Source organism: Oncorhynchus kisutch, linkage group LG7 (genome assembly GCF_002021735.2).
Source record: "Oncorhynchus kisutch isolate 150728-3 linkage group LG7, Okis_V2, whole genome shotgun sequence".
Taxonomy (NCBI): domain Eukaryota; kingdom Metazoa; phylum Chordata; class Actinopteri; order Salmoniformes; family Salmonidae; genus Oncorhynchus; species Oncorhynchus kisutch.
Window position 1 is genome coordinate 49,282,350 of NC_034180.2, and position 22,058 is coordinate 49,304,407.

A 22,058-nucleotide genomic window follows, 5' to 3' on the forward strand; every position below is an offset into this window, starting at 1 on the left:
GACATAGACAGAATAGCGAGACAGACGGAGCGAGACAGAGACCAGATGCCACATATTAGGGTTAGGTGATATCCACAATATCATATAGTCGATTTGCCCTTGTTAAATAATGCCATAAATTATATTATTTCCCCCTAAAAACCAGTCCTCAACTACATCCAGAAGTAATGATGTGTTAAGGTGATAGAGGGGTTACCTGGGCGATAGAGTAGTCGGAGGAGTTGGCAGCCTGCAGGCCCTCGTTGCCAGAGATGCCCACGCCAACATGAGCCGTCTGGATCATGCCCACGTCGTTGGCACCGTCACCGACGGCCAGGGTGATCACCTTCACCTGCCTCTTGACCAGGTCCACCACCTCCGACTTCTGCAGTGGAGACACCCTGGGCACACACGTGATATTGAATCATCACTGAATATGATTGTTTATAGCAGGGCTCTCCAAACCTGTTCCTGGAGAGATACCGTCCTGTAGGTTTTCACTCCAACCCTGTTCCTGGAGAGCTACTGTCCTGTAGGTTTTCACTCCAACCCTGTTCCTGGAGAGATACCGTCCTGTAGGTTTTCACTCCAACCCTGTTCCTGGAGAGCTACTGTCCTGTAGGTTTTCACTCCAACCCTGTTCCTGGAGAGATACCGTCCTGTAGGTTTTAACTCCAACCCTGTGCATGGAGAGCTACAGTCCTGTAGATTTTCAATCCAACCCTAAACTAGTGCACCTGATTCTAATAATTAGCTGAATCAGGTTAGTTCCAACTGGAGTTGGAGTGAACAGGAGTGTTGGAGTGAATACAACGACAGGAGGATGGTTCTCCAGGAACAGGGCTGGAGTGAACACCGACAGGAGGGCTTCTCTCCATCTTTAGCAACAGTCTGAATGGAGGGCTCCTATGCTGTGATTGGCTACCTGCAGCAGATGACGGCCTTGCAGGATAGGGCCAGATCCAGGAAGTACTGGCGCACCTCGAAGCTGAGGGCGTACTTCAGCGTCTCGCCATCCATCACCAAGGCAACGTCGTTCTCCCTGTGGAGCGCCTCTCCCAGCATGCCACAGTGATGACTCAAAGCCGCTCGCGTCCCCTAGGATATAGTAAGTTACTGAATGAATGCCATTTAGCAGATGCCTTTACTTTTTTTCTCCCCTTTTTCTCCCCAATTTGGTGGTATCCAATTGGTAATAGTTACTGTCTTGTCTCATCGCTGCAACTCCCGTGCGGACTCGGGAGAAGCGAAGGTCGAGAGCCATGCGTCCTCCGAAACACAACCCAACCAAGCCACACTGCTTCTTGACACAATGCACGTCCAACCTGGAAGCCAGCCACACCAATGTGTCGGAGGAAACACCATACACCTGGCGACCTGGTCAGCATGCACTGCGCCAGGACCGCCACAGGAGTCACTAGTGCGTAATGAGACAAGGATTTCCCTGCCGGCCAAATCCTCCCTAACCCGAACGACGCTGGGCCAATTGAGCGCCGCCCCATGGGCCTCCCGGTCACAGTCAGCTGCGACAGAGCCTGGGCTCGAACCCAGAATCTCTGGTGGCACAGCTAGCACTGTGATGCAGATGCCTTTATACAAAGCAACTTACAGTACATAGATTTTTTTGTCCATGTGGTTCCTCTGAGAATGGAATTCTCGGCCGTGGTGTTGCTAGCGTCATAATAGTACATTTATGAACGACATGCTCAGAACAGAAAAGGCCTCATATCCAGTTGCTGTGGTTTGTTTTCTGTTGTTGACAACAGGAGGGCGAGATTGGGATTGACACTTACTTCTAGTGTCTCCTCGTTCACGACCAACAGCCCCATGTTCTTCCTCAGCAGCCTACACGAGTGACCTTGATAGGCAGAGGGTAAGAAGGATTTAATTTGACGGTACTGATTTATAGTGGGTCTGAGCACTTTTAGTGTGTATTGGCAGGTGGAGTTGTGTGTGTGTGTGTGTGCCAGTCAGTCAGTCGGTCTGCCTCTTCACCTATATTGATGGCAGTCTCCTGCTTGTCTCCGGTGAGGATCCAGATCTTGATGCCAGCTCTGAGCAGAGTCTCTATGGTTTCGGGGACTTTGTCTTGTAGCTTGTCCTCTATGGCCGTGGCACCAAGCAACTGCAGGTTCTGGGAAAAAAAATACAAGTGAAATACATTTCAAATACTTGAGGTGCACTTGATATAGCTTACCTGGTCCAATGGAACCGGTGGAGCAGCAGCAAAAAGTACACATTCTTCCCACCCTGCTTTCCGTCATGCTTAAATCAAGCACGTAAAGATATGGAGGCAGCCTATACCAATGACACATCGTAGCTACATCATGAAAACTCTTGAAAGAATGCATTTTGTATCGTCTTACGGGAAACTCTGTCACTTTATGATAGTATTTTCTGACAGACAGAAGGCACAGGGACCTTTAGGAGAAAAAAAACTGTTGTAGGTCTACGGTGTGTCTTTATTTTATTGTAAAGACGGGTTCTTCTATTGGTTACCCTCTCGATGAGCTCATAACTCTCCTCCATTTTCAGAGCTCGGTTGGTAAGGGAGGTGGCGGCTCTCTGGTACAACTCAGCCCACTGCTCATATGACTCATCTGAGATGTTGGTCACAGCATAACACAACGTCCTTAGTCCTGACAAAACACACACAGAGCGAGAGACAGACAGAGATGATACAATGCTCCTGTACAGTACAGATCTGAGAGAATTGGATACGTATGATAAATTCAGCCCAGCCAATCAGAGGGCAAGGTGGAGCTATTACCATATAGGTTAAACCTATCAGATCATTACAAAAACATGAAATAACAACACTATACTTGCATGTGAAGAGGTTCATTGGCTAGCTAGTCCTACTCTATAACAATGCCATTGGAATGCGTGAGAACAGTGGAACTGTGGCTCACCCTCTGTGGCAAACTGCTCCAGGTGGTTGAGAGTGATGTCTTTGTACTTGGAGCTGTCCGCCAGTCTCTCGTAGATGACAGAGTCCTGTCAGAAAACACACCCAGATTGTTGCAACAAACGTGGCTAATTCTTTGAATGTGCAAGATATCATAACTGTTTTTTTTTGTTGTTGCCACAAATGGACATTGCACTGCTGCAAACTTTCGAACATTTAACTTTGAGCTAATTTACAACATCATTTAATTTACACTGAACTTTTCCAAAAGGTCCTCATTAATAGTTTGTAATAGAATAAGAAAACAAGTGTGACTATCATGAGAAAGAAGAATATGGCAAAGATCAAAACAATTATTTCCTTCAAATGCATTGTATCTGAAAGCAACAAAATATATAATTTACACTCAGTGACCAGTTTATTATGTACCGGGTCAGACACACCTTTGTCTCCAGAACAGCCTGAATTCTATGTTCAGATACGCTGTGGAGTTGAACCGTTGCTCCCGAGCCATTACACCACAACCACCAGCCTGTACCGTTGACACCAGGCAGGATGGAGCCATGGACTCATGCTGCCGACGCTAAATCCCGACTCTGCCATCAGCATGACAACAGGAACCGAGATTCATCAGACCAGGCAATGTTTTTCCACTCTGCAATTGTCCAGTGAGGGTGATCGCGTGCCCACTGGAGCCCTGTTTCTAGCTGATAGAAGTGGAACCCGCTGTGGTCGTCTGCTGCATTTGGCCCATCGGTGACGAGGACCGACGAGTTGTGCGTTTCGAGATGCCGTTCTGCACACCAGTTATACTGCGCCGTTATTTGCCTGTTTGTGGGACGCCTGTTAACTTGCATGACTCTTGTCCTTCTCCTTCCACCTCTCATCAACGAGCTGTTTTCACCCACAGGACTGCCGCTGACTGGATGTTTTTGTTTGTCCATTCTCAGTAAACCCTTAGACACTGTCGTGTGTGAAAAGCCCAGGAGGCCGTCTGTTTCTGAGATACTGGAACCGGCATACCGTACACCGACAATCATTCCACACTCAATGTGGGTTAGGTCACTCGTCTTTCCCATTCTAATGTTCAATCAAACAGTAACTGAATGCCTCAATGCCTGCTTTATATAGCAAGCCACGGCCACGACTCAATGTCTGTAGGAGCGAATCATTTGTGAACAGGGTTGTGTACCTAATAAACTGGCCTCTGAGTGTATATCAAGAGCAATTTGTTCCAGAAGCAAAAAACATTAAAAAAGGCTTTAACTAATATAATTCATTTTAGCAGCTGAGAAAAATATATTGTAATAAAAGAATGCGGAAATAGCAAATCCCAACATTAGGACATAAACTACTATAGACATAAATAGTGTAGGCTACATAATCCAATATACTGTATTCATCAACATAGATAATGAGAATTTCAAGAGAAGAGAATTCAAATTCAATATTCAATAAAAGGTTCAAATAAAATGTCCAGATAGGTCGTTACGATAGCAGGAGTAGATAAATGTTAGGACTAGCTTTGGTTTGTTGCAGTGACTCTCTGTGCCAAGACCCTTCAGTCCTGGTCCTGTGGTGATCCTCTTCAGTCCGGGTCCTGTGGTGATCCTCTTCAGTCCGGGTCCTGTGGTGATCCTCTTCAGTCCGGGTCCTGTCGTGATCCTCTTTAGTCCTGGTCCTGTCGTGATCCTCTTCAGCCCTGGTCCTGTCGTGATCCTCTTCAGCCCTGGTCCTGTCGTGATCCTCTTCAGCCCTGGTCCTGTCGTGATCCTCTTCAGCCCTGGTCCTGTCGTGATCCTCTTCAGCCCTGGTCCTGTCGTGATCCTCTTCAGCCCTGGTCCTGTCGTGATCCTCTTCAGCCCTGGTCCTGTCGTGATCCTCTTCAGCCCTGGTCCTGTCGTGATCCTCTTCAGCCCTGGTCCTGTCGTGATCCTCTTCAGCCCTGGTCCTGTCGTGATCCTCTTCAGCCCTGGTCCTGTGATGATCCTCTTCAGTCCTGGTCCTGTGGTGATCCTCTTCAGTCCTGGTCCTGTGGTGATCCACTTCAGTCCGGGTTCTGTGGTGATCCTCTTCAGTCCTGGTCCTGTGATGATCCTCTTCAGTCCGGGTCCTGTGGTAATCCTCTTCAGGATTCAGACATGTTCGCAGTCCTCCGGACTGAAGAGGATTACCACAGGACCCGGACTGAAGAGGATCATCACAGGACCAGGACTGAAGAGGATCACCACAGGACCAGGACTGAAGAGGATCACCACAGGACCAGGACTGAAGAGGATCACCACAGAACCCGGACTGAAGTGGATTACCACAGGACCAGGACTGAAGTGGATCATCACAGAACCAGGACTGAAGAGGATCACCACAGGACCAGGACTGAAGTGGATCATCACAGAACCAGGACTGAAGAGGATCACCACAGGACCAGGACTGAAGAGGATCATCACAGGACCAGGGCTGAAGAGGATCACGACAGGACCAGGGCTGAAGAGGATCACGACAGGACCAGGGCTGAAGAGGATCAAGAGGAGGTTATTCTCCTGTGGTTATTCTCTCCTCTGCATGTTCGCATACAGTGGGGGTTGAGTGTCTCTCTGAGGAGACGTGTACGTGACAATAGCGTAGTCCCTCACACTTGCCAGCGTGTCGTACTCAAGGGACCTGGACATTATGTTCACAGCTGTGTACGTGTCATTGTTGGGGTCAGGGTGAACACTACAGGTGACTTATGGTATCAACTCCAAGTCCCACGGTAACTCCACATGACCTGCATACCGTCGATCCGGGTTTCAGACCCTTCACCCATTGATTACACCAGACTTTTTCTGTGACTCAGCTCCAACTGGGATTAGCTCCAACCGGGCAGATCCACCGATGACCCCTTCAAGGCAATAGAAACTCCTCACATCGTTTTGTAACCAGAACACCTGTCACAGACAAGAGGACGACCACGTACACAAGTCCTGCCATTGTTGCATCTCCGACAGCGCCGTAGGCTGAAGTGGTGAGGTCTTGTAAGTCTTATTGACAGTGCAGAGGGAGCAGACAGTAGTTGACTGTAAGTGTCCAAAGAACCAGGGTAAGGGAAGAAGCTGCTATAGGGCTGGCTTCCCTTTTTAGAAACAGGGTTATTTGGCGTTGGCTAACTCTTCCCACCTCCGAAGACACACAAGAGACACCCACATCAAACCACACCCCGAAACAAACTAACGTTTGAATTCAGTCATGGCAGCTAGCATTTCTTAATTAACCAAATCTAAAATGAGGCCAAATCAGGAAGTACAATCGCCCTTCAAAGAATGTGTAAAAAGCAAACTCTGCATTTGCTTTATGTTCATTTGAGGAACACATAAAAAAATCTAAAATGTGTGTAGTCTTGGCCCTCCATACTAACCGCTCCTTTGCAGTAAAGTCGGATCCGCCCGGACGGTGTACGCATGATGACCGACATCCTTTTGCGATCGCTAAAGAAAGAGTCAAGATCAGGGTTTTCAAATGAGAACCAAGAGACAAACAATCAGTCCAACAATAGACAGGACACATCTACAACGACTCATCAAATGCATACAAAAACTACCTTGTAAATTCGAGGACATTCAGCAACTCAAACCTTTGCTCTGTTCCCAGCTGTAAACAAAGACAAACAATGGCATGTGTTCCTATACAGTAATTTATAGCATAAATAGCAGCTAGAAATCCAAACTATTAATCTAAATATATGGCTCTGATTCAAAACAAACATTGTTTAACTCTAATTCTGCATCACATAATAAATGGGTTCCACTTACAGCGTGTATGATGACTGAGTCTGGGGTTCGTCCAGAGAACACAAAGCCCAGGCTGCTGGCTGCTCTCACCAGGGCCGCTTCATCTAGACAGGGGAAAGGAACATCGTAATAAAGTCAACTTGAGACTGTTGGGGATTTTCTAATTCAGGAGTGAAGCTGTAGAATCATTCTAGAATCAAAGATTACACTGTACAACGTCATAAAGGCAATTAAAAGAGATATAATATAGTAGAAGGGGTGTAATATAGTACAAGAGGTGTAATATAGTACAAGAGGTGTAATATAGCACAAGGGGTGTAATATAGTAGACGGGGTGTAATAGTAGACGAGGTGTAATATAGTAAAAGAGGTGTAATATAGTACAAGGGGTGTAATATAGTACAAGGGGTGTAATATAGTACAAGGGGTGTAATATAGTACAAGGGGTGTAATATAGTACAAGGGGTGTAATATAGTACAAGGGGTGTAATATAGTACAAGGGGTGTAATATAGTAGACGAGATGTAATATAGTACAAGGGGTGTAATATAGTACAAGGGGTGTAATATAGTACAAGGGGTGTAATATAGTACAAGGGGTGTAATATAGTACAAGGGGTGTAATATAGTACAAGGGGTGTAATATAGTACAAGGGGTGTAATATAGTACAAGGGGTGTAATATAGTACAAGGGGTGTAATATAGTACAAGGGGTGTAATATAGTACAAGGGGTGTAATATAGTACAAGGGGTGTAATATAGTACAAGGGGTGTATATAGTACAAGGGGTGTAATATAGTACAAGGGGTGTAATATAGTACAAGGGGTGTAATATAGTAGACGAGGTGTAATATAGTAGAAGAGGTGTAATATAGTACAAGGGGTGTAATATAGTACAAGGGGTGTAATATAGTACAAGGGGTGTAATATAGTACAAGGGGTGTAATATAGTACAAGGGGTGTAATATAGTAGTGCTTTGGCAAAGTGGGTGGGGTTATATCCTGACTGTTTGGACCTGTCTGGGGGTATCATCGGACAGGGCCAGAGTGTCTCCCAACCCCTCCTGTCTCAGCCTCCAGTATTTATGCTGCAGTAGTTTATATGTCGGGGGGCTACGGTCAGTCTGTAATATCTGGAGTGTCTCTCCTGTCGTATCCGGTATCCTGTGTGAATTTAAGTATGCTCTCTCTAATTCTCTCTCTTTCTCTTCTTCTCCCTCTCTTCTCTCAGAGGACCTGAGGACTACCTGGCCTGATGACTCCTTGCTGTCCCCAGTCTCAACTGTTCTGCCTGTGGCTATGGAACCCTGACCTGTTCACTGGACGCGCTCCCGGATCTGCTGTTTTGGACTCTCTCTACCGTACCTGCTGTCTCTAACTCTGAATGATCGGTTATGAAAAGCCAACTGACATTTTCGCCTGAGGTGCTGACCCGTTGCACCATCTACAACCACAGTGATTTTGATTATCTGACCTACCTGGTGATCTATGAACGTTTGAACATCTTGGCCATGTTCTGCTATAATCTCCACCCGGAACAGCCAGATAAGAGGACTGGCAACCCCTCAGCCTTTCTAGGGAGTTTTTCCTAGCCACCGTGCTTCTACATCTGCATTGCTTGCTGTTTGGGGTTTTAGGCTAGGTTTCTGTACAGCACTTTGTGACATTGGCTGATGTAAAAAGGGCTTCATAAATACATTTGATTGATTGACAATATAGTAGAAGAGTTGTAATATAGTAGAGGTAGAAGAGGTGTTATATAGTAAAAGGTGTGTAATACACCTCTTCTGCTATAATACTGTAGAAGAGGAAGAAGAGGTGTAATGTAGTACAAGAGGTGTAATCCAATGCATTTGAGAGCTACCTGGGGAAGAGGCCTGATAGACTATAGTGTCCTCAGTCTTCTCAGGAACAGCAGTGTGACACACAGCCATCATGGTCAGAAAGTCTTGGATAATAGTAGCTGTGGGCTGGGCGCACAAACACAATTAATACACAAAAAAAAGAGAATAAAAAACACGTTGATACTGACAGCTAGTACATCGTCTAATGTTATGTACTCACGTGATCATTGTGGAGATTCTCCGGTAAGGTCGGATCGCCAAAGCCCTCTTCCTCAAGACTGTCTGTGTTGTGCCTTTCAGACAACAACAACAACAACAAAATAATATTACATACTGACATGTTTGGTTTATCTACAATTTTAAATCAAATCTAGAGTCGGCTTTCTATTCCGCAACAAAGCCTCCTTCACGCATGCCGCCAAACTTACCCTAGTAAAACTGACTATCCTACCGATCCTCGACTTTGGCGATGTCATCTACAAAATAGCTTCCAACACTCTACTCAGCAAACTGGATGCAGTTTATCACAGTGCCATCCGTTTTGCTACTAAAGCACCTTATACCACCCACCACTGCGACCTGTATGCTCTAGTCGGCTGGCCCTCGCTACATATTCGTCGCCAGACCCACTGGCTCCAGGTCATCTACAAGTCCATGCTAGGTAAAGCTCCGCCTTATCTCAGTTCACTGGTCACGATGGCAACACCCACCCGTAGCACGCGCTCCAGCAGGTGTATCTCACTGATCATCCCTAAAGCCAACACCTCATTTGGCCGCCTTTCGTTCCAGTTCTCTGCTGCCTGTGACTGGAACGAATTGCAAAAATCGCCGAAGTTGGAGACTTTTATCTCCTTCACCAACTTCAAACATCTGCTATCTGAGCAGCTAACCGATCGCTGCAGCTGTACATAGTCTATCGGTAAATAGCCCACCCAATTTTACCTACCTCATCCCCATACTGTTTATATTTATTTACTTTTCTGCTTTTTTGCACACCAATATCTCTACCTGTACATGACCATCTGATCATTTATCACTCCAGTGTTAATCTGCAAAATTGTAATTATTCACCTACCTCCTCATGCCTTTTGCACACAATGTATATAGACTCCCCTTTTTTTCTACTGTGTTATTGACTTGTTAATTGTTTACTCCATGTGTAACTCTGTGTTGTCTGTTCACACTGCTATGCTTTATCTTGGCCAGGTCGCAGTTGCAAATGAGAACTTGTTCTCAACTAGCCTACCTGGTTAAATAAAGGTGTTCTCAACTAGCCTACCTGGTTAAATAAAGGTGTTCTCAACTAGCCTACCTGGTTAAATAAAGGTGTTCTCAACTAGCCTACCTGGTTAAATAAAGGTGTTCTCAACTAGCCTACCTGGTTAAATAAAGGTGTTCTCAACTAGCCTACCTGGTTAAATAAAGGTGTTCTCAACTAGCCTACCTGGTTAAATAAAGGTGTTCTCAACTAGCCTACCTGGTTAAATAAAAAAAATAAAAAAATATATATGTTTACAATTGAGATGAGAATAAAGATCTGTCCTACACCACATAACTGTGTGGACAAGCACTACAATAAAAGACAACGAGAAGACAGTTGAAGTCAGAAGTTTACATACACTTAGGTTGGAGTGATTAAAACTTGTTTTTCATCCACTCCACACATTTCTTGTTAACAAACAAGTTTTGGAAAAATCTGTTAGGACATCTACTTTGTGTATGACACATCATTATTCCAACAATTGTTTACAGACAGATTATTTCACTTATAATTCACTGTATCACAATTCTAGTGGGTCAGAAGTTTACATACACTAAGTTGACTGTGCCTATAAACAGCTTGGAAAATTCCAGAAAAAGATGTCATGGCTTTAGAAGCTTCTGATAGGCTAATTGACATCATTTGAGTCAATTGGAGGTGTACCTGTGGATGTATTTCAAGGCCTACCTTCAAACTCAGTGCCTCTTTGCTTGACATCATAGGAAAATCAAAAGAAACAGCCATGACCTCAGAAAATAAACTGTAGACCTCCACAAGTCTGCTTCATCCTTGGGAGCCATTTCCAAAAGCCTGAAGGTACCACGTTCAACTGTACAAACAATAGTACGCAAGTATAAAACACCATGGGACCACGCAGCCGTCATACCTCTCAGGAAGGAGACGCATTCTGTCTCCTAGAGATGAACGTACCTTGGTGCGAAAAGTGCAAATCAATCCCAGGACCACAGCAAAGGACCTTGTGAAGAACAGTAAAACAGTAAAACAGGTCCTATATCGACATAACCTGAAAGGCCGCTCAGCAAGGAAGAAGCAACTGCTCTAAAACCGCCATAAAAAAGCCAGGCTACGGTTTGCAACTACACATGTGGACAAAGATCGTACTTTTTGGAGAAATGTCCTCTGGTCTGATGAAACAAAAAGAACTGTTTGGTCATAATGACCATCGTTATGTTTGGAGGAAAAAGGGGGAGGCTTGCAAGCCGAAGAACACCATCCCAACCGTGAAGCACGTCGGTGGCAGCATCATGTTGTGGGGGTGCTTTGCTGCAGGACGGACTGGTGCACTTCACCAAATAGATGGCATAATGAGGAAGGAAAAGTATGTGGATATATTGAAGCAACATCTCAAGACATCAGTCAGGAAGTTAAAGCTTGGTCGCAAATGGGTTTTCCAAATGGACAATGACCCCAAGCATTCTTCTAAAGTTGTGGCAAAATGGCTTAAGGACAACAAAGTCAAGGTATTGAAGTGGCCATCACAAAGCCCTGACCTCAATCCCATAGGACAATTGTGGGCAGAACTGAAAAAGTGTGTGCAAGCAAGGAGGCCTACAAACCTGACTCAGTTACACCAGCTCTGTCAGGAGGAATGGGCCAAAATTCACCCAACTTATTGTGGGAAGCTTGTGGAAGGCTACCCAAAACGTTTGAGCAAGTAAAAAAATTTTCAAGGCAATATTACCAAATACTAATTGAGTGTATGTAAACTTGAGTGTATGTGATAAAATAAATAAAAGCTGAAATAAATCACTCTACTATTATTCTGACATTTCACACTCTTAAAATTAAGTGCTGATCCTAACTGACCTAAAACAGGTTATTTTTTACTAGGTTTAAATGTCAGAAATGGTAAAAAGCTGAGTTTAAATGCATTTGGCTAAGGTGTATATACACTTCTGACTTCCACTGTACCTATCCAGCAAAGTACATAGTTTTATTCATGCTAATTCTATAAAATGTTTGGATTAACGCAAGTCCTTCTCACCCGTAGGCGACACCTGCGATGGAGCACTTTTTAAACTGCATCACGTTGCAGGTGAGGGTGCCTGTTTTGTCAGAGAAGATGTATTTGACCTGACCCAGTTCCTCGTTTAGGTTGGACGTCCGTGCCATGGCAGAGGTATCCGTAGGCTCATAATGCATATCCATGTCCTGAACACACACACACACACACACAAACACATTCACATCCCCAATAGGCTTTGCAGTACAAACAAGATGTGGAGAAAGTCATTGCATAAATTGAATGTCCCAAATCTACCATAGTACGGACATCAATTTGTATGCTCACTCACGTGTACTAGATCAAATTCCATATTTGCCAAAACTTCTCACCAAGCTTTTGAAGTAGATACATTTACTCCTGTGGTAGGTCTACTTAGAGTGTTCACTACCAGAATTAAATTGAAATTGACCGCGACTCTGAGATACCAAGTAAGAGGCTGTGTGGTGCAGTGATTTTCCCTCCCAGTTGATGAAGTAAGAGGCTGTGTAGTGCAGTGATTTTCCCACCCAGTTGATGAAGTACGCCTGGATGAACTTGATGACCTCCAGGGTGACCAGTAGACTGATGGGGATGAGGTTGTTGAAGAGGATGATGAAGGTGAGGAAGTTGAGGCCAAAGTTGGCAGCGCCACCATCTGGTAGGAAGGAGTTAGAGCAAGTTACACAGAGAAATTACCTTTAATCTAATTTGAATCCAGGTCCTACCACAAACCCTTTCTTTAGACCTGGTTCACTAGGGATAAAACGGTGCAAAACAGAGTAAAAAAAAAGAGTTATAATCTGAACACTCATTTTTTGGTTTTGCTACAGTATGCCTTTAAAACATAACTAGCTAGGTGGACACATTGTTTACCATGGGCCATGGAATTCACATAAAGTAATCTACAGCTCTTACTAAGCTCTATTTTAACAAGCTCTTACTTCTAAACAAAGCTCTATTGTAATGAACAACGGGGTCTAAGTCACTAGTCTGGGGGATACAACCAAAAACATTTCTACAGGCCTCAGAGAAAGGTTGTTACCTGGAGATGCTAAGACTACAGTGGTAAAGAAAAAAAAACAACACGTCATTACATTTACTGAGAGGGTAATGGTTCATGTCAATTATTAAATATCAGACATTTGCTGGGTACTAAATTGGGATCATACACATGTTACAGTTGGTATTGGTATTATCCAATAATTGGTAATAATTCATTGGTATTATCCAATAATATATCAGTCTGATAGAAAGTGCCTCCATGATCATATCCATCCTACATCACGTTGTACTAATAGAATAAAGTAACGTAGAATAGCGTTAAGTAGAATAGCGTTAAGTAGAATAGCGTTAAGTAGAATAGTGCAAAGTAGAATAGCGCAAAGTAGAATAGCGTTAAGTAGAATAGCGCAAAGTAGAATAGCGCAAAGTAGAATAGCGCAAAGTAGAATAGCGTTAAGTAGAATAGCGTTAAGTAGAATAGCGCAAAGTAGAATAGCGCAAAGTAGAATAGCGCAAAGTAGAATAGCGCAAAGTAGAATAGCGCAAAGTAGAATAACGCAAAGTAGAATAACGCAAAGTAGAATAACGCAAAGTAGAATAACGCAAAGTAGAATAAAGCAAAGTAGAATAAAGCAAAGTAGAATTTAACGTAAAGTAATAAAACATAACTGAACATAAAGTAACTTAACATAAAGTAAGGTGACTCACAGTTGAGGTCCATGTACCAGGCGAAGTCCCCATACTGGGTCTTCCAGAGTGTCTGTCCGGCCGAGCAGACCAGGGAGATGGCCAGCAGGCAGCCGAACAGCGCCAGGATCAGGGTGTTGGTGATGTGCTCCACGCTGGACAGCTTGAGGGGAGGCCGCGTGCTGTTCTGCATCAGCTTGGTGTCGTGCCCTGTGTACACCACCATGCCGTTCACCCACTGGGTGTTCCGGAGCCGGGCTCCACGGAGAAGGATCTGCTCCGGACCTAAAGGGACGGGACTGGAGAGAACGAGTCGGTGGATATCAGATTTATTGCAACCCTAGGAAGTAGTGATTCACACTAAGCTGTGTCAGAGGGTGGAAACTTCCTGAAAGGACTGTATGAAAGAATACCGAGACAGAACCTTTCCTTGGCACTGTGCTGTTGAATGCTCTATGGAGGTCTAGGCTGGGTTACTGTCTAGGACCTACACAGATATATATATATATATATATAATTGATTGATAGACAGGTAGATCTCTCTCACCTATGACCCTCTAATCGGATGACGCCTACAAAGTCGTAGAGGTGGCGATTGGGGCTTTCACACTCCATGCACCCGCTCAGCCGCGACAGACTATCAGCATCCTTGTCATGCGCTGTGACCTGAAGACCCTGGTTGGGGAAGGAAGAGGTGCAGGGGTTGAGTTGACGAGCTGACTCCTCTTATCTGGGCCACAATGTAACGTAATAAGTGGTATGTTTGGTGTGTCTGTGTATGCGTCTGTGTGTGTGGATGAATTAAGAACCTTCACCTGTCGTATCTTTAGGTTGGTCTCCCCGTCTAAATTCGAAGTCTCGATGTAGCACATAGCATGTGGCTCGCTGGTGAAAAGAAAGTGGCCGTCAAAACAATCTAGAATGCATCTAGAATGGTGTTCACAGAAGTTATCTAACAATAGGGACAGAGATGGGTAAGAAAATAGATCCAGGGAGAGAACAACAATGCTACAGTAGCCATAGCAACAGGGAGACAGTAAAGCACTAAACTCCAAGATGAGTGTGCTCTGTGGTCTAATAACTAGGTTTGTTATCAGTACAATAACCTAGCTAGTCCTTTGATTTTAGACAGTAACGTAAAGAGGAAGAGATGCCTGGTACAAACAGAGATCGTGCCAACAAGGGGAGCAGTCCAGCTCCGCAGGATTCAAGTATGACACGGGGCATTTGGCATTTAGCATGTTCAAATAATTAAGTAGGATCATTTCTTCCTCCTGTGTCCTTTACAACCACGTGGACTAGTAAAAAGGTGATAGGTGCAACACTGTACAAAGGGTTTGATTTCAGCCCCAATGCCAGTAGACTACAAGACCCCGACCTGGAAGCCAGCAGGACGAGGTCTGCCGGGAGGTGGTCCCCGTCACTGGCTCTGACTACGTCCCCGACCGTCACCTAAGTTACCCGCAAAAGAACGTTCCAGGAGCAACCAGGCAACGGTAGGGGGTGGGGACAGAGACATGGGCACACAGGCAGACAGACAACACAGGGAACGGTCGGGGTGGGGGGGTGCGGACAGAGACATGGGCACACAGAGACACATTGACAGACAGAACACAGGGAATGTCAGGAAGGGGAGAGGAAGGGAAAGAAAGAGTGAGACTACTTCAAAACAAGATATCAGAACAACTAACACAGATAGTGTGACCTACTGAAGCTAGAAGGGAACAGAGGTTACTGAAGCCTAAAGCAGAGAGGCATAACCACAACAAACTACCAATCTACCGTCTGTGATTCTAGCACTACCTGGAGGACAGCACGATAGAGTCTGCAGGGATGTATTCTCTCCCATTTAATGTGACTACATCTCCCACCTCTACCTGCAAAGAACACTACAGCAGTTACTAGACATTATGTAGATAAACACACACTCAGCAAAAAATGAAACGTCCCCTTTTCAGGACCCTGTCGTTCAAAGATGATTCCTAACAATTCAAATAACTTCACAGATCTTCATTGTAAAGGGTTTAAACACTGTTTCCTATGCTTGTTCAATGAAACATAAACAATTAATGAACATGCACCTGTGGAAAGGTCATTAAGACACTAACAGCTTACAGACGGTATGCAATTAAGGTCACAGTTATGAAAACTTAGGACACTAAAGAGGCCTTTATACTGACTCTGAAAAACACCAAAGGAAAGATGCCCAGGGTCCCTGCTCATCTGCGTGAATGTGCCTTAGGCATGCTGCAAGGAGGCATGAGGACTGCAGAGGTGGCCAGGGAAATAAATTGCAATGTCCATACTGTGAGACGCCTAAGACAGCGCTACAGGGAGATGGGACAGGACAGCTGGGACAGACGGGACAGCTGATCGTCCTCGCAGTGGCAGACCACGTGTAACAACACCTGCACAGGATCGGTACATCCGAACATCACACCTGCGGGACAGGTACAGGATGGAAACAACATCTGCCAGAGTTACACCAGGAACGCACAATCCACCATCAGTGCTTAGACTGTCCACAATAGGCTGAGAGAGGATGGACTGAGGGCTTGTAGGCCTGTAGTAAGGCAGGTCCTCACCAAACATCACAGGCAACAATGTCGCCTATGGGCATAAACCCACCGTCGCTGGACCAGACAGGACTGGCATAAAGTGCTCTTCACTGACGAGTCGCGGTTTTGTCTCACCAGGGGTGATGGTCGGATTCGCGTTATCGTCAAAGGAATGAGCGTTACACCGAGGCCTGTACTCTGGGGCGGGATCGATTTGGAGGTAGAGGGTCCCTCATGGTCTGGGCCGGAGTGTCACAGCATCATCGGACTGAGCTTGTTGTCATTGCAGGCAATGTCAACGCTGTGCATTACCGGGAAGACATCCTCCTCCCTCATGTGGTACCCTTCCTGCAGGCTCATCCTGACATGACCCTCCAGCATGACAACGCTGTGCGTTACAGGGAAGACATCCTCCTCCCTCATGTGTTACCCTTCCTGCAGGCGCATCCTGACATGACCCTCCAGCATGACAACGCTGTACATTACAGGGAAGACATCCTCCTCCCTCATGTGGTACCCTTCCTGCAGGCGCATCCTGACATGACCCTCCAGCATGACAACGCTGTGCGTTACAGGGAAGACATCCTCCTCCCTCATGTGTTACCCTTCCTGTAGGCGCATCCTGACATGACCCTCCAGCATGACAACGCTGTGCGTTACCGGGAAGACATCCTCCTCCCTTATGTGGTACCCTTCCTGCAGGCGCATCCTGACATCCTCCTCCCTCATGTGGTACCCTTCCTGCAGGCTCATCCTGACATGACCCTCCAGCATGACAACGCTGTGCGTTACCGGGAAGACATCCTCCTCCCTCATGTGGTACCCTTCCTGCAGGCGCATCCTGACATCCTCCTCCCTCATGTGGTACCCTTCCTGCAGGCGCACCCTGACATGACCCTCCAGCATGACAGCGCTGTGCGTTACAGGGAAGACATCCTCCTCCCTCATGTGGTACCCTTCCTGCAGGCGCATCCTGACATGACCCTCCAGCATGACAACGCTGTGCGTTACAGGGAAGACATCCTCCTCCCTCATGTGTTACCCTTCCTGTAGGCGCATCCTGACATGACCCTCCAGCATGACAACGCTGTGCGTTACAGGGAAGACATCCTCCTCCTTCATGTGGTACCCTTCCTGCAGGCGCATCCTGACATGACCCTCCAGCATGACAACGCTGTGCGTTACAGGGAAGACATCCTCCTCCCTCATGTGGTACCCTTCCTGCAGGCGCATCCTGACATGACCCTCCAGCATGACAATGCCACCAGCCATACTGCTCATTCTGTGCGTGATTTCCTGCATGACAGGAATGTCAGTGTTCTGCCATGGCCAACGAAGAGCCTGGATCTCAATCCCGTTGAGCACATCTGGGACCTGTTGGATCAGAGGGTGAGGGCCAGGGCCACTCCCACCAGAAATGTCTGGGAACTTGCAGGTGCCTTGGTGGAAGAGTGGGGTAACATCTCACAGCAAGAACTGGCAAATCTGATGCAGTCCATGAGGAGGCAATGCACTGCAGTACTTAATGCAGCTGGTGACCCCCCCTTTGTTCAGGGACACATTATTCCATTTCTGCTAGACACATGTCTGTGGAACTTGTTCAGTTTAGGTCTCAGTTCTTAAATCATGTTATGTTCACACAAATATTTACACATGTTATGTTTGCTGAAAATAAACGCAGTTGACAGTGAGAGGACGTTTCTTTTTTCCCCTGAGTTTACATGTGTTTAAATCATTAGCTAGGTCTAAATCCTAAGTCTCTCCCCCTAATGAAGAATAAACTACTAGGCAATGTAAAATATGACAACTTAAAATGTGCACCCTATTCAGTGACAGACTGTTGCTCAACTTAACCATTGAATCACTAGACATCAAACAACAATTAGGGTTTAGCCCATCTGAAGGCAGAGGAACGTAAGCAGAAAATACCTGACTCTGGCCTGATATTGAGTGACATACCTTCTCCCAGTGAACAATCTCCCATGCTCCATTTCTCAGAACTGACAAAGAGAGAGAAGGCAGAAATAGGGAAACAGGAAGAAGAGAGGGGGGGGACACAGAGAGAAAACTATGTTAGCAAATCCTGATACTAAAATCTGTCTAATAACCTACACCTGTTTGAAAAGCAGTAATAGATCAATAATTTCAACAGTTTCTTACCTTGGGCCTCCTTCCTGTTGACCACCCTATCTGCTTTGTGACGTTTCTGTTGGGAAGAACATTCAGAAGTGAAATCATCTCTGTCCAATGTTTTTTGTATGTCAAGCATCCTTCATCCAAAGGACCTTTTTATGGAATCAGAAACCACACGGTCAGCGAGTACAAGAACGACTTTCAGACATGCCCATGCACTTGGGCACGTTTTCAGAGAACACATAACGGATGTCCTCTCTATAGAAACAGATATATATATTTAATGTCATTCTAGTTCTATGGTCCTCACCAGATCCTCAACGATCTCCTTCAGGGCGGCCACCAACAGGATGAGGATCAAAGGAACCAGGGTAGTCCATCGTCCTGTGGGAGAAACATCCGGAATTTGCTACCAGGAGAATGGAGACAGTTAGTCTGTGTGTTAAAGCGATAGTTAACCATTTTAAAAAACAATTTTTTACAAAACCGATTTTCAATTAAGTCGTTTAATAAGGTAAAACCTAAAAATAAAAAAAGTGAACTATCCATTTAACAACCACGATGTGTGTCTGATAGGTGAGCATTTCTGTCTGCTAAACAGTGCTGAAATGTGCAATATACACTGTGTAATTATTTAGACCCACCTGCAGTAGTGCAATGAACAGGAAGAATGAGTTAGCAGCCCTCCTGAACTGAGCGTATAGGAATCGAGGCAGGAAGGTAAGTGCATTGTATTTGGCTGTGCTGGAAAAGGCGAGAGAGAAACCCACAACAATATTCAGCAGCACGGTAGAGAAATTATCAGGTGTTTACTCAGAATTGACTGGGCAAAATGGTCATTACAAACTAATAACACAGGCCTACAAATTAGTTTACTTATAAAATGTAAACACTCGGGCTACCTGACGTGATTGGTGCAGAACTTAGTGAGATGAGGCTGATTGATGAATATAAGTCTGGCATCCTCAAGGTCAGCTATAGAGGTCCTCGATGTAGCTTCCTCAATCTTCTCATATCCTATGGGATAACGGTAAGAAAGACATCTTGCCCCATCAGGCTTTACAACAACTGATAGGCTTTTAACATACCAGGTTTCTGTGTGCAATTACTTTCTCCTGCACATTCAACCATGTTGCAAGACCATCGCCGCCCTGTATGGCACTGGCCTATAGGCTAAATAGATTAGAGTGTCTAAGAAAACATTGCATCTTCTCGCACTCCTACAGAGTGTAAACTCATTTAGACACAATCAATGATGTATATAAGCCCTAGATTGCATTTTGCTATGTATTGGCCGTTGAGAGGATTTGAACGCACGGTCGGCCATATTGGCCCTCCCTAGTAGGAGCAGTCTGCCATAGGAATAAATAGAATTATACTGTATTTCAATTAAACTTTTGAAGGACAAAAATCACATGTACAGTATTTAACTATTTTTGTTGTTGTAGCAGGGACAGTAACATTAGTCATCTCAGAAAAAAGTTTAATTTTTTATGTTTAGCTCATATAATATAATTTAAAAGTATGCATTAAGGTGTTTGCAATAGAAGAATGTGGCAAAAACTAATGTAGACATTAATGAATGCATTTTGGGGGAGTGCCAAGATGGAGGCACGGTGGCATCAAAACAGCACCCCCATTAGTCATCTAGTGTATATATATAAATCATTGGGCCTAATCCTGACTATCTGCAGGAGCTACAGAAGCTTACACTACACACAAATCTTCCATTGACATCAATGCAAACCTGAATCATAATCATTTTAATTCAAATCTTTAGTTAGACCAACAACACTTTCACTCCATAGGCTGTGGAACCTTCAAAACCTAGTTAGGCCTATTTAATAGTCAACAGACAACAAAGAGCTTAATTCAGTGGTCATGCCCACATAAACATGGTGTGATCTCATGAGACACTAAGAGCGATTTTGCCCACACAGAATCCTCATACAGTACAGTATAACCATGAAAAAGACAATTGATTCCACTGTTACTCATGCATTACTCTGTCACTGCACTGTCTTCAAGAGGAAATTGGGGGAGAAATCAAGGGCCTCTGTCATTAGCTGGTACAGCCCTTGCTTTCTTAGTGAATGCAAGATTTGGAGACAACGGAGTGAATTGAATAGACGATCACGGTCATCAACATGACCATATAAAATACAGCCAATAACTTCTGAGGGTTTTTGTGCTTCAGTTCAGAAAATCATTAACAGGATACAATATCTTGAGAGAGTCCATATAGACACACGCACTGATGACGGTCAGAACTGCATTTCCTCATCAGACTGGTTCAGTGACTAGCTACGTCTCTGACAAACACAGGGAAGAGCAGCAGGGTTTAGGGGCATGATCCTTCAGATTAATGTGTAATCAGTAGTGGAGGAGCCTTTGCCCTTCGACCCTTAAGGTGTGCGTTGGAAAAGCAGGACAGAAATAGGCTAGACATTAGACAGAAAGTGTAGTGCAAGTTGAAATGCTGTATATTGTTCAATTCTCTAGCAAACACCATGCATACTACTTTTCACAATGATGTGATATGAAAAAACATTTTCTATCAACCTAGCTAGCTAATTCACAATCATATCTAGCTAGAGAAACGGTAACTAACGTTAGCTAGTCAGTGAACATTATGTTAATTGAGATTTTAAAAAAATTGAACATATCCTAAAACTAGCTAGCCAGTACCTAGGAGTAGTAGTGCATCAATGGAGTATGATAGACGAAGAACACCTACCCCCCAACCGTGAACGGAGGTCCGAGAGAGTTCTTTCGATAGGCATCTCACCACAGTGAAAAGCACCTGACAGTGACCACAACCAGCAGTGACAGGTCGCCAGATGGCTTGTTTACTGTAGCCAAGCTAGCAACGTTAACGTCTGCTACGCCAAAAACACTCCTTTCTGAACTACCACTACGAATTTAGGTAATGAAGCTAGTAGGAGTTCATTCGATACAATATCAAGTCGACCTGAGCCGTTAAATCATTTTTTCCCCACGTTCCCTTCATTTTGTAGAGTTCTGTGAAAATGCATTATCATATCAGCATTTTATCAACAATGCTCAACAACAACAAAAAGTACTTCCGTGTCACGGACTTCCCGCAAATGTTCAAAATAAAAGCCCCCCCACGTAATAGTATAAAACTTTCAATAACCTGTGTTTATTCATGGTATATGCAAAATAATTGTATAAACATTTAACAATGATTCAAATGTATTCATATATAAGTGACATTTGCAATGTTCCAAAGTCAAATAAATGTCCCCAATGCACATCACTGTATATGGAAAACATATTGGCGTGTAGAGCAAAAACTATTCTACGTGCCACATTAAAGGTATTGTAGGGAATACTCAGTAGGGTCTGTGAAATGTATATATAGTGTCATTTCATGGGGTACTGAATGATACGGAGTGAATAATTTACTCCACCCATTCGATTTGACACAATGCGATTCCATTTATATGGAATGCTTATGTCTTTCAGATGGGACGTTAAATGGGTGTTCTGACTCTCTGTGGTCACCAAAGATCCCATGGCAATTATTGTAAGAGTAGGGGTACTAACCCCGGTGTCCTGGCTAAATTCCCAATATGGCTCTAATACCATCATGACCTCCTAATCATCCCCAGCTTCCAAGTGGCTCATTCATCCCCCTCCTCTCCCCTGTAACTATTCCCGAGGTCATTGCTGTAAATGAGAATGTGTTCTCAGTCAACTTAACTGGTAAAATAAAGCTACAATGAAAACAATTATAGAGCAAAAACTATTCTAGGTGCCAAAGTAAATGTGGGATTGAAATGATTCAGTAGGGTCTATAGAATATATATATGGTGTTATTTCATGAGGGACTGAGTTCTATATTCCCATCAACACATTTTACTCCACCCACTCATTTGGTCACAATACACT

The 22,058-nt window shown here is 44.6% G+C and overlaps 1 protein-coding gene across 3 annotated transcripts in view; it reads right to left on the reverse strand.

Moving 5' to 3' along the window:
- LOC109894715 (phospholipid-transporting ATPase IA) overlaps positions 1–21,222 on the reverse strand; it is a 30,870-nt gene extending 9,648 nt beyond the window's left edge. The window contains exons 1-23 of one of the 3 annotated variants that reach the window (XM_020488406.2): positions 20,881–21,222; positions 19,046–19,160; positions 18,788–18,887; positions 18,454–18,552; positions 18,171–18,216; positions 17,970–18,010; positions 14,831–14,904; positions 14,268–14,337; positions 14,000–14,127; positions 13,474–13,751; positions 12,291–12,418; positions 11,764–11,930; positions 8,718–8,790; positions 8,518–8,623; positions 6,676–6,758; positions 6,465–6,514; positions 6,282–6,351; positions 2,892–2,976; positions 2,479–2,618; positions 1,975–2,113; positions 1,773–1,837; positions 905–1,077; positions 197–380 (exon numbers count right to left, since the gene is read on the reverse strand). In XM_020488406.2, the coding sequence (XP_020343995.1) occupies positions 197–380; positions 905–1,077; positions 1,773–1,837; positions 1,975–2,113; positions 2,479–2,618; positions 2,892–2,976; positions 6,282–6,351; positions 6,465–6,514; positions 6,676–6,758; positions 8,518–8,623; positions 8,718–8,790; positions 11,764–11,930; positions 12,291–12,418; positions 13,474–13,751; positions 14,000–14,127; positions 14,268–14,337; positions 14,831–14,904; positions 17,970–18,010; positions 18,171–18,216; positions 18,454–18,552; positions 18,788–18,887; positions 19,046–19,160; positions 20,881–20,926 (2,460 nt within the window). In that variant the 5' untranslated portion in view covers positions 20,927–21,222. Of the gene's footprint in view, positions 1–196; positions 381–904; positions 1,078–1,772; positions 1,838–1,974; positions 2,114–2,478; positions 2,619–2,891; positions 2,977–6,281; positions 6,352–6,464; positions 6,515–6,675; positions 6,759–8,517; positions 8,624–8,717; positions 8,791–11,763; positions 11,931–12,290; positions 12,419–13,473; positions 13,752–13,999; positions 14,128–14,267; positions 14,338–14,830; positions 14,905–15,255; positions 15,330–17,969; positions 18,011–18,170; positions 18,217–18,453; positions 18,553–18,787; positions 18,888–19,045; positions 19,161–20,880 lie in introns of all 3 variants that reach the window. The other 2 variants (XM_020488407.2, XM_031829235.1) reach the window with 2 other exon arrangements.
- Between the last annotated feature and the right edge of the window lie 836 nt (positions 21,223–22,058).